Source organism: Gambusia affinis, linkage group LG21 (genome assembly GCF_019740435.1).
Source record: "Gambusia affinis linkage group LG21, SWU_Gaff_1.0, whole genome shotgun sequence".
In the NCBI taxonomy this organism is placed as follows: Eukaryota; Metazoa; Chordata; class Actinopteri; order Cyprinodontiformes; family Poeciliidae; genus Gambusia; species Gambusia affinis.
Genome location: NC_057888.1, coordinates 18,307,571 through 18,320,051, shown reverse-complemented (window position 1 = coordinate 18,320,051; position 12,481 = coordinate 18,307,571). Strand labels below are relative to the sequence as shown.

Here is a 12,481-nt window from a genome sequence, read left to right as displayed (position 1 = left end):
TGCTGTTGTGATAAACTCTGACAAAGACTACTGGCTACTCACATAAAAAGTAAAAGGTCGTTTTTTTTAACTAGTTTGAGTAAATTAGGATCTGTCAGGGTTTCTCCCAGTTTATTATAAGCCTGGCGGGCCTCCAGACTTTACTTCTTCCCTTCCCACCAGGCTAAGAGTTGTTTGTTTACTTTAGATAGGGTTTTTAAACACAGATAATAGTGACAATAAAGACAGATTAAGCTAGGTTTACAGCTGACACATTTTACCAATGGCGCTGCTTCGCACACTATTATTTCTAAATGATAATGCCTGCTTGTACACCACAGAATATTTGTAACTTTTGTCATTTTTCAACACAAAAACATGACGGACTGCCCAGAAAACCAGGCTTAACAGGTTTTCTGTAGGAAACCCTGCCTGTGTTTGCTAGCTGTTAATGGAAGCTAAAACAGTTACAGCAATAAGTACCCAAATATGCTAATGTATGGAGTTGTAGTAACATTATAAATAAGTCACAACATGTCAAATTTTCATTTAAAATGTTCAAATGTTGCATGCTTGGAGAATCTCTTTAACAAGAACTACACATTTGACTATTGTGAGTAAACATAAAGTTGTATAAATGCAACTCTGCACATTTCATAAAAACTCTGACTGTAGTGCAGCAAAAAGCCAGAGAACTAGTTTTTATGAATTTGTTGAAACTATACAACTACAGCGTGGAGTCCTTATTTTTGTCTATAACAATCTTGGGAATAACTGAGTTAATTTATACAGGTCTCCCCCACTCCTCATGTATCATAACATCTAAACCGGGGTAAAACAAACTCCTTAACTTTCAGGAACCGCTCTTGAATATTAATTCTTCATTTTTGCTCTTTTAAATGCAAATTAGGTTATTAAAAGAAGTTTTTTTTTTTCAACCAATATAGTCAGACTTCTGCTATTAGGGACAGTGCACATTTTGATATTTTCAGTCTTGCGGGTGAAAAAGTTAAAAAAAAAAAAAAAAAAAAAGCAGAAGTTTGCTTTAAAGGTGATGAAGTCAGTCATAAAGAGAACAAATGTTTCCTCTTAGCTCATGTGTGTCCTGATAACATAATAATAGCCTGTCAACTCTTAGTCACAGAGTCTTTCCTGAGGTTGTCAACACATTCTCCTCACCACAGCTACAGCTCAAACTCAGCCCTTCTGAGCAGCGCTGTTGCAACTGTTACTCGTGTCAAAGTTGCAGTTACGTTTTCCACATCAGGCTATTTCGGCTCACATACGCTGTCTGTGGCGAAACTCGCAGCCGACAGTCAAGACTACGGGGAAAGAGAGCTCATCACTCGCTTATATACACGCCAAAAATAACCGACCAATCAGCCACGAGCAACTGACAACGAAGTCAGCCAATCAAGGCGGGGAGAGAACCAAACAAGAAGCGCGTCGATTGGTCAGCTGTGATGTCATTCGCCGTCGCGTACGTTGCTCGGAGCTGATTGGACATGCGCGGCAGCCACCAGGAGGGGAGGAGGCTGGGGTCCAGGTTTGAATAGGGGAAGTTTGCAGAGCGCAGTTGTCCGGCAGCCAGTCTAGTGTGCTGTTTGCAAATATCCTGAGCTGAGCGCTGCGAAGGGAGAGGGGAGAAGGAAGTGGAGCACTGACGGACGGACTGCTGCTACAAACTAACCTTCGTTTGCATCGCAGAGGGGATCGTTCTTTATTCCTTTCACAGACATTTTTATTTAAAACGCGGGTGTTTAGATTGTTGTTATTTTTTTTTTCTTCTTTTACTATTATTTTTCCCACCCCCTCCAGAGAATTAAGTGCGGGGAAGAAAAATGGATGTTTTACCGATGTGTAGTATTTTTCAAGAACTTCAAATAGTTCACGACACGGGCTATTTCTCAGCTTTACCATCTCTGGAGGAGTACTGGCAGCAGGTGAATATAACTTTTTTTTTTTTTTTTTTTTATCTACTCTCAGCTGGTTGAGCTAAGCGGAACTGATCAGATTTCACGCGCCTGTCAGATCAAACACCGCCGACTTGAGCCGCATTAGAAGTTTTCTGTAAAAATCCTTCTGTAACGGTGGTAAACACAAGGTACCCGCTGCTTGTTTCAGTCTCTGTTTCGCTACGAAGTTGTGCTGGCACGCTGCCGCAGCGGCTCACTTTGACAGTGACAGCTTCACACGGTTTCATCGTTGTTTTGGCAGTGCTGCGATCAGAATGAATGGAGGAGAGCTTATCTCGTTCGGCAATGCGAGCCGTGTTTTATATTTAACAGCGTTGTAAAATCTAAAAGGCTTCACTGCTGCTTCTTTTCTCTTTTTTTGTCTTTATTTTTTTGTCGTTGGAGAGTTACTTTCGCTCCTTTTAAGAGAAAATAGCGGATGATGCAGGAGGAAGTGCAGTTTGAACTCATGCAAGAGATGACAGATAATCCGACGACACCCCCACGCGCTGGGTTTTGACAGTGTTTTTTTTTTCCTGCTCGTGGCGCTCACCTGCGTTCACCCTGAGATTTGAATGGACTCCTCAACGTGACGCGGTGAAATGTCAATTCCTTCGCGCATGAGTAGAGGCGGCAGAGCAGCTCGGCTTGGAGGATGTTCGGTGAAGGCTTGCAGGGGCGCATCCAGAAAGTTTTCGATTTGGCCGGTTGGGGACGGTGGGGGAGGTGTTCTGGGTTAACTTGGGATGGCAGAAACAAAACCAGAAGCAGAAAAATAATGTCAGGAGTTTTGTTATTCTGACATCGCTGAAAATCTTGACTAAATATGCCACTTTTTGCCAAAAATGTTACACAGAAGCATACAGTTGTCTGCCTTGTTGCTTATCACAACATAAGCAACAGCACTGATGATGTTTACAATTTATATCAGTAACTTTTGAGGTATTTATATGTCTGTGAAGACTTAAACAGACTCACTAGTTTAAGGTTGGTGTGCTTGTCTATTTGGGCTTTAAAACTGCATTGCCTTAATATGGGCGACAGGTGGCGCTCTTTTGGTTTACACATCCTGGCTGTCATGATTATTCGTTTGTTTGTTTTATATCATTTACATTGGTTTGTAACTGATTTAAAAGGGACTTTTTCCAGTCAGCTGAGTGGCAGTGCACAGCAACATGTGGGGAGGGGGCGTTGCTATGTTACTCGGGAGCAGGTGGGGAAAAAAAGTCAATTTTAAGGTGATACCATGGAAAACTGGATGTTTTACATATAAATGCATCATTTAAGAAAACCAAGAAATCCCACCATTTCTGGTCTTTAAATGCAAGAACCAACAGCTTTGCTTCTCATTCATTTTTATTAGTTTATTAATTGATATATAAATGGCAGATAATCTCATTTTGTAACCCTAATGCAACTGACAAAGAGCCTACATCCATTTTATTTATTTATTTATTTCGTTTATGGGTGATAGTCCTTGGAGAAAAGCAGTTGGAGGGGAAAAAAAAAAAAAAAAAAGAAGGAGTCTGTCAAAATTGAAATTGGCAGGTCAGCGCAGGTGAAGCCTGATCGGTGCTCCTCCACATGCAAATGAACAAGTGAATGAATAAAACATACATAAGCTCTAAATTTAAATCCATTTTAATAATAATAATAATAAAAAAAATTATATGCAAGCTGTGGGGAAGCAGTGAGAAGACTGTCAGATTTAAAGTGGGTTCACCTGGAGCCAGCTGGGGGAATTTTTTATTCCAGCGCCGTCTAACGAGCGCCTCCGACTTTAATGGCCTCTCCATGTACGTCTTAAGTAAACTGGGAGCTGCGGTGTGCGTTTTACTGGACTTGCTGGTTGCTGAGGGGAGGATGTGATTGCATGTCAACAGAGAAAAAGCAACTGAGCTGCTCTTTGAGGCTGCAGGGGGAAGTTGAACGTCTTCCTTTTAAGGACTCTAAAGTTTGCTCAGTGAGTCATCAGCGCTGAAATGACGGCGCACGTTTGCAGCTGGAGACTTCCAGCGGCTCCCTCCGGGGTTAGGGTCACTTCGGGCCGGAGCCGAAGACGTGGAGCGGGTGCAAAAGTGTGACGTTTTTCCCAATGAATCATTCAGGCCTGCAGAGATAACGTTTAAACACTTCTGCCACATACTCACCGCAGCTAAGAGCAGAGCAACCCATCGGTGCTTCACTCGTCCCACACACAAACCAAACCCAGAATGTTTTTTTTTTTGTTTTGTTTTTTTTGCTTATATTTCTGAAGCCAATCCCTAAAAGTGCAGAAGTAGCTGTGATTTCCTAGTTTGCACTTCCTGTTGTAAGCAAACATTACGCTGCCAAAAAGCGTGTTGGGGATGTGAGCGTGCATGATTTAAGAGGATTTCCCTCACAGAGGTGTTTTGCTGCTTCTCTTCAGGAAAAGCTGTTGCAATAATTTTGCTCCTTTCCCCCTCCATCCCCCTCCCACCCTTTGAATTCTGGCAGACTTGCTTGGAGTTGGAGCGCTACCTACAGAGCGAGCCGTACGTCTCCACGTCCGAGCTGAAGTTCGGCGGCCAGGAGGACCTCTGGAGCAAGCTGATCCTGGCCTGCGGGGACAAGGCCAAGGCCGACCCGACCCTGGCCCTGGCGCCGGCCCACGACGAGGACAATCAGGACGGCCAGATCTTGGACAGCAACAGCGTCAACTCTGACGCCAGCAGCGAGGCTTCGGACAGTTTCGAGGAGCTCTCCCCCACGCACAGCTTTACCTCCAACCCGTTGGGTTCGGCGTTGGTTGGCTCTGGACCTTTTAGCCCCTCCGTCATCAGCACGCCGCCGTCCTCGCCGGAGGCCGCCGTGGGCACGGCCGCCGCCGTCAACGGCTGGGTGGCGACGCACGTCGGGCTGAACCTGCCCGTCAAAATCAGGACCGGCGGCGGCGTGGGAGTAGGAGGCGCGGCGGTGGCGAAGGCCGCGGAAAAGACTGGACTCCTCTGCGGGGACGCGTCCCCGGACGCCCGGAGGCGGGTACACAGGTGTCACTTCAACGGCTGTCGCAAGGTTTACACAAAGAGCTCACATCTGAAGGCACACCAGCGCACTCACACAGGTGAGTTTCAGTGGAAGGGGAGGGGATGATGAGGTCATGTGATCTGTGTGTAAACGGAGCAGGAGGGGCTGCTCCATTCAAGGAAAACCAGCTCGGCTCCAAGCAGTCCATGATTTTTATTTTTTTTGTGTGTGTGTGATTCTTGTGGCCTAAAATGACAGATTTTTGCTGCAGTTGTTTAAAAGATTGCATCCAAAGTTGCAACGCTTTATTTTTGCACAGTCTATGAATGACCTTGCTGCACATTACCCTCCCACAAACGGAAGGTAATTCTGCGGAAGTTGGTATGTAAAGTCCAAATAACGTTTTCAAGTAACCGTCTTTAGGTAACATCCTTAATACAAATTTATTTGTAGTAAGGATTTGAGGAGGGGTCAAAGTGCAAAAACAAGAACTCCATATTGATCATTGAAGTCAACACGAACGCCTACAGAACATATAAAAAGGATTTCTGAAAAAAATAAATAAATAGGCTAACGTTACCTGTTAGCATCACACACTTTCAACTTGCAGGTTCGACCCTTGAAAGACATTGAGAAGCTGGAAGTTAGGTTAGAAAGGGGGCTGAGAGGATTGGTCAAAATTTGACCAACTTGCAGTGATTGGTCAGAAAAGAAATAAGTGACTGGGTCGGATTTGTGGAAAAGTCCGCGCAAAAATTTGTGAATGACGACCGACTGTTGATCAACGGTTGCGATCTGTGGGTTGACAACCAAGGGGTGGGGGGGAAATTACCACCAGTGACTCGTGGAAGTGCTGCTAATTCAGTCCTCCACCTTGATGGCATTGTCCAGCCATTGTGTAATGTAATTAAAGGCCCACGTTCCACCATGTCCTCAGCTGGAGCGCTGCGAGCATTAGCTCTGCATGGCTGGATACCTAAACTGTGACCTAATCTATGTGGAATGTGACTGACGGAGCCAGTGAGCGAACGAATGGGTGGGAGGGGGAGAGAGAGAGAGGAAGGGGAGGAGGGGTGGCTGCACATGGGAGATGAAAGGACTTCCAAACAGATTGGGTTTCGCCATGGGAAAGAGCCGAGTGGGCGGGGAGCGACGGGGGCCACTGGGTTCCGAATGGTCATTTAAATGTCTTTTATTTTTATTTAGTAGCGTGAAATTGCTGGTGTTGTTTCAGTTTACTCGTTTATTTCTGTCCCCACTCGCCCGTCCTCCCTCTCTCCCTCCGACTCCCCTCTCCCATGATGCACGAGGCTGCATTCTCAGCGTGCTGCAGTTTCGCATCAGAGTCCGAACCCGAGCCAACTGGTTCTGTAGGAATTTCAGTCTCCGGCGGATTGTGGCCGCTTTTTTAAAAAAAAAATTTTTTTCTTTGTTGTTGCGTCATCGCTGCGTCTCGCGCAGAGCTGACTGGAATGCAGTTTAAATAACTACGAACTAAGAATGTGAGTGTCCCTTTAACGCCGCCGTGTGTCTGCTCCGCAGGTGAGAAACCGTACAGGTGTTCGTGGGAGGGCTGCGAGTGGCGCTTTGCACGGAGCGACGAGCTGACCAGACACTTCAGGAAGCACACAGGGGCCAAGCCATTCAAATGCAATCACTGTGACAGGTAAGCCGCTTGTCCTCGCTCTCATGATAAGGCTGCTGTACTGGTTCCATTGTCAGATTATTTGACTCAATAACCTGGGAAAATGTCATGAGTGAAATAATATCCCCGTGAACCCAATACTTCTTCATTAACATTAAGGAATTGCACAAACGAGCTCCTCTGTCTTGCTGGAAAGTAACTCGTAAGTTAGGTTTTTCTTATTTCAAATATACCAATACATTTAGACTAGTAAACAGACCAAAAAATAAATAATAAATACTTTGGAAGAGTTGTGTTTTACCAGTGTTCTCGTCATAAACACCACAAACCTAAGTATGTGGTTATATTTTATGTGGCAGACAAAGAGAAGTGAGTTATTGTGATGTGGAAGGGGCGAGTGAAAATATTGTTTTTCCACATAAATACCTCAAAAAGGTTTGCATTTATATTCATCCACTCTGCTCCAATTACCTTCAGAAGTCTTCTGCTTCATGAATGTTTCGTGAAGGCCTCAGAGGTTTTATGTTAGAGAATACTGGTGAGCAAAGAAGCAGCCGAGAGTTCACACCAGTAATGCTGCACAGAAGCAGAGGAAGATGCTCTGGCCAGATCTGAGCAAAGTTGAGGTTTTGGCCTACATGTACATGTGGTAAGGAAAAGTAACTCTGCTCATTACAGTACTGTGGCCTAGTCAAAGTCTAGGCCACAGGACAAATTAGAAAGTGTGTGTGTGAAGGCTTTAAAACAGCTGTGAACTCGGAGAAACATGGTGATGGTGGCATCATCCTGTGGGAATGTGAAACACTGAACCAGAGCTAATTGACAAAGACTATACTACTCTGTAGATGTAGACTGTATGAAACTGATAAACGGACCTGAAATGTTGCAGTGTGACAAAATGTGGAGCAGGGCTGAAACGATTAATCGTGATTAATTGTTTATTGAATGGATAATTTGCAGGTGCGTCCTTTGCTACAACTGATCATGTGTACATTAAAGGAATGCTTTGCTAATACTAAAAAAAAACTTTTAGTCCTTATTTAAAACAGAATTGAATCATATATTGGCATCTTCTACTGTGATTGAAATAAAAAATTGACAGACTGTGCAATTTCTTTCCATCCGATTAATCGTCGGCACAATCGGTTAATCGTCGATTGCAGCCCTACTCTTGACCTTTTTAAATCGTTTCCTTGGCTACCAACTGACCTCCTTTTCTTTCTCTCTGTCCTCAGATGTTTCTCCAGGTCCGACCACCTGGCCCTTCACATGAAGAGGCACGTCTAACGCAGGGCCAGCGTCGACCGGGCAACGCACCGAAGGGAAAATCCTCTCAAATTTTCTCCCTCAAACTTTTTTTTTTTTTTTTTTTCTGTGGAGAGAGGGGGAAAAAAAACAAAATCCAAACGCACGCCATCTCCCGACTGGCCTCTTGGTTGAACTGTCCCAGAGAGCAGAGCGGCGAGGGCGACGGGGGCGGGAGGAGGAGGAGGAGGCGTGTCCCAGCCAAAGCATGCCGTTTTGCACCGTACCGAAATAACCCAGTGCCTCCGGGACCTCACTTTGTTTATTTTTTATTTTTTTTGGAGACGGGCGCTCTGATGGGTTTTCTGTTGCAACAAGACGACGAAATTGCGGACGCGAGTGGGAAGCAAATGTTTTCCATCGAGGACTTTAAGAAAAGACCGGGGAAGGGAGGGAGAGGGGGAGGGGACAAAAAAAACAAACAAACAAAAAATGCTTACAGAAAAAAAAAAAAAAAAAAAAAAAAAAAGGCGAGTGAATGAATTGTACGTATGGTGCATGATGTTTTGGGGGGAAACGTCTCCCGGACAGCAGATACACTGGTACTTTACAAACCTGTCTGAGGTTAGCATGTCTGCACTGTGAATGTCTGAGATTGGCTGACCGGCCCAGGATGAGGATGGAAGAGGAGACGGATTGGTGCGGGGCTGGTACCAACGTTGCTGTGGACTGAATGAGTTTCTGTGACGGAGGCGGGCTTGGGGCTTGGGGCAGCGACATTCCTGCTGCTTCCCCAGGTGGCAGCGTGAGGATGAGGCCAGGTCACACCTGCCTCGTCTGTCTGGCTCCCAGACTCTGAAGACGGGGGTGGGAAGGGGGCGGGGAGGCTTCGGCTTTGGGTCCGACCAGAAAATAGACATGAAGCCTCCTGGTCTGTGCCTCCACCCCCTCTTTCCTGAATGACAGAAGCCTTGTTTTGATGGTTTTTCTTTTTACTTTTCTTTTATTTTTTTTTGGGTGCAGCTACTAAATGTGCAATGTGTTATGTAGCCTGGTTTCTTAATTTTTCTACAAGCTACAAAACCCATTTGTAGTACCGACTGTATGAGCTGTGTGCTTAGAGGTAATAACACAACTATACTATTAACTTCAGTATCATAGACAGGTGTTGCATGGTTCTAGGGATCGTTTCCATTTCCAGTTTCCCACTGTAATCAGGACTGCAAATAGTTTCAAGAAAAGTGCAGCTAAAGACGCAAACGATTAGATGTTACAATACTGTACATAAAGGCCTCGACAATTCCTCCTTTTGTTTTTTTTTTTTGTTTGTTTTTTAGTGGAGATGCACCGATCTGGCTTGACCGGCCCATGTCAATTAATTTAATTATTATTTTTATTATTATTATTTTTTTTTTTATCAAACACAAATGAAGGAATAACTTGTCCCCCTTTGTGCATCTAGGCGTACGTCTCCAACATTTACCAGATTAATAATGATTGAAAATGTAAATTTATAGTAAACGACAACAAAAGAAAGGATCAAGTACCTCCTGTTAGTTGAAAGATGTGGGGACTTTTCATTTTGATGAATTTATTGCAAGAAGAAAAAAAAACAATTTATTTTTTTTCCTCAGTCTGTTGCCATGCAGATCAGGGGGGGGGGGAATCGGCTGATTCCGACATCTGGCTGGTTGATCGGTTCATCTCTAATTTCACCCTCTTTTTTTTTTTTTTTTTCTTTTGTTTTGTTTTGAGTCTCCTCTTCATTGTGGTTTTCCATCTGCCTGGAGATTTCACTGCTGCTCATATCCATCTGATGCCTCAAAGACTCATTTCTGCATAGTACTTCTTCCTTTGTTTATGTATGCATGTGTGCGTACACTCTTTTTCTTTCTATCTAATAATGCACTGTTGACCTTAATGGTGCCTTATGCAAGTGGCCCCTCCCCCTACCAGGGGACGTCACATTTGTTGACGGGGTGATTTATTATTTAAACAATTTTTTAACTTTTTTTTTTTTTTTTTTACAAGCTCTCTCAAGGCTCAATTACAAAACATTTGCAATAGTTACCTTTACCCAATGACCAATTGAGCTGTTGCATTTGGAAGTCTTTCACACAGAGTGCCTGTTATCAGTTGATTTGCCTTTTTTTTATGTATGTTGGTTGTTTTTTTTTGTTGTTGTTGTTGTTTTTATGAGACGGAGCAGTGAATTAGCTCATCACATTTAAGTTAAGTTGTAAATAACTGTACCCTGGGAGCACTTAAATTCATTTATTGAAGGCGTTAACTACTGTGTAGTATGTACTCGAGTCCATCTCACACAGGTAGAGAGTGATTAAGATGTTGAAATAAAAAAAAATAAAAATAAAAAACCCCGACAGCGACGCTCCGTTTTGAGCGCGTCCCTGAGATTCTGACCGTATGACGGCACGGACACTCGCAACAAAAATGCGACTTTCTTTTCCGCAGCAAGTGACTCAGTGCTCAGCAACAGCTGGGGGAGGGGCTGTCGTTTCCCAAAAAAAAAAAAAAGGCTTTCTGAAACTTTAGCTTTAAGCGTAGCTTGAACTCGGTTACCCCTCCTCTCCTCTGCTGGTTCTCCCATCTCCTGTCTCCGCATCCACGTGGGAAAAAAAAAAAAAAAGGCTAAAGATTTATTGTAATTAACAGGCTGCAGTCGGACAGGCCTCGCCTTGTACTGCCTCTCGGTAATGAATTGCTAAAGGCTTTGTTGGCATGGAATCTGTCACAGACTGCTGACTGTGTAGGTTGGTTATTGACCTGTCTGGAGCGCGTTGTTTCAGCCAAAGCTGCAACTGTAATACAGAGGGGGAGATGTAGGGGGTGGGTGTACACGAGGAAATTAGGCAAAAAGAAAAACACTATTAAGGACTGACACTGGAGCGAAAAGATGGGGGAGAAAAAGAAAAGGAGGTGATTTGACTTCGGCCGATCAGGATGAGGGGATCTGTCCGCTCCCACCCGGGGTCGGCGACCTCCGATGTCGCAGCGACCGCGGCACGCTCCGGACGTATGGATTTCGGATCAGTCGCAGGAGACATGGGGGGGGGGTGGATGAGTTCAAGCTTGAAACTGCTTGCTGCGGTAGATTTTGGGGGGGGGGAAAGTTGCTGCAAAGAGCCGCAGCATCCGTGACAACGGCGAGCCGATATCCTTCAAGAGATAATTGAGCCTTGATTTAGCATCGTTTATTATTAATTTTTTTAATTTTGCTTGCATTTATTTCCACATCATCATCATCATCATCTCTCTTTCATCCCACTCACCCAGCTGTTCTATCTCATACAGAAAACACACTATCTCCTGCTCTCTCTCTCTCTATCACACACACACAGCTCTTTTGTTCTCAACTGAATCTTTGTATAAGAGAAAAAAAAAAGACTTTTGTAAAATTGTTATGTTTATGCTTTATGAAATTTTTATTTGAAATTGTTTTGCAAAATTGTTATATTTCTGTATGAATGTATTTTTTATTGGAATAATAAGAAATTCTTATCTGACGTTTTGTGGCTGGCTTCCTTTGTCTCATCAGCTGATTCTGCTCACTTGGGTTTTTATTACTGTGAGTGCTTGTTTTGCACGGTTGGAGGGGGAAAATGGCCGCCTTGCATGCATCTCTGCAGTACTCAGGTTAAATTAGACTCGAGGATATATAGTGCCTTGCAAAAAAAAAAAAAACCCAAAACGTTTCATATCCTTTTCAAACTTTCACATATTTTCAAACCTTGATGCGTTTTATCAGAATTTTATGCAAGAGACCGGCACCAAGTTCATACTTCATTCGGAATTGAGATTGAAGAACAGCTTCTTTAAATTTATATTTTTTAATCATAAATAATCTGAAAAGTGTGGCGTGCTTTTGTGTTCAGCCCAGCAATTCCAGCTGTGCACAGCCTGAAACTTTCTCCCATTTTCTTCAGAACAACAGCTACGTGAGTCAAATCTGAAAGTTTTTAAAGCCTTCACACAGATTCTCACTCGGCCCAGTCAAACATTTAGACTTTGACTGGGCCATATTATGTCGTGACCTAAACCGCTGCTGTAGGTTTAGGCTTGTTTTGCAGGTTTTCATCTCCCCTGTGCCTCTCTAATGGAAGCATCTTTGCCACTGTGGTGTGTTCAGGGTGCTGCGCCGGGCATATTTTCCAGCCCACGTGGCCTTTTTTGTATCATTTTTAGAAGAACTCCTCTTTCGACTTGTGTGCCGTGTCTCTTTGTGGCTTGTTGCAAACTAAACATGGACTATTTTGTGTCTTTCTTCCCTAAGTTTTCATGAAAGCCAGAATTGTAGATTGCGTCTGTCCTGTCCCAAACGAAGTGGGGATCTGCACAGCTGCTTTAGAGTTACCATGACGGTTTTCACAGACGCCCTTTTCCTGGTACGTTTGCAGTTTAAACAGTGAAATGTTCAAAGCTTAGGATGTTGTTTCAAAACCTTGGTTCAAAAAAGAACCAGCTTTGTTACATTACGGCTGTACTCTAATTTTGTAAGTGACTTCTGAGCATAACTGTTTCCATTCGATTTAGTGGTATCAGACTAAAAGGGGGTGGAATAAATATGCCAGTGTTAACATTTTCCAGAGCTTTTTCTCATAATGTAGTTACTGGAACAAAAATAGATATTTTTGTTCCTGAGAAAATTTTG

The 12,481-nt window shown here is 43.7% G+C and overlaps 1 protein-coding gene across 1 annotated transcript; it reads left to right on the top strand.

The window, feature by feature from the left end:
* The first annotated feature begins 1,487 nt into the window (after positions 1-1,487).
* On the top strand, positions 1,488-11,336 carry klf6a (Kruppel-like factor 6a). The gene is made up of 4 exons (XM_044103885.1): positions 1,488-1,922; positions 4,413-5,019; positions 6,465-6,588; positions 7,803-11,336. The coding sequence occupies exons 1-4, from the start codon at positions 1,821-1,823 to the stop codon at positions 7,852-7,854; spliced, it is 885 nt and encodes a 294-aa protein (XP_043959820.1). The 5' UTR covers positions 1,488-1,820; the 3' UTR covers positions 7,855-11,336.
* The last annotated feature ends 1,145 nt before the right edge of the window (positions 11,337-12,481 follow it).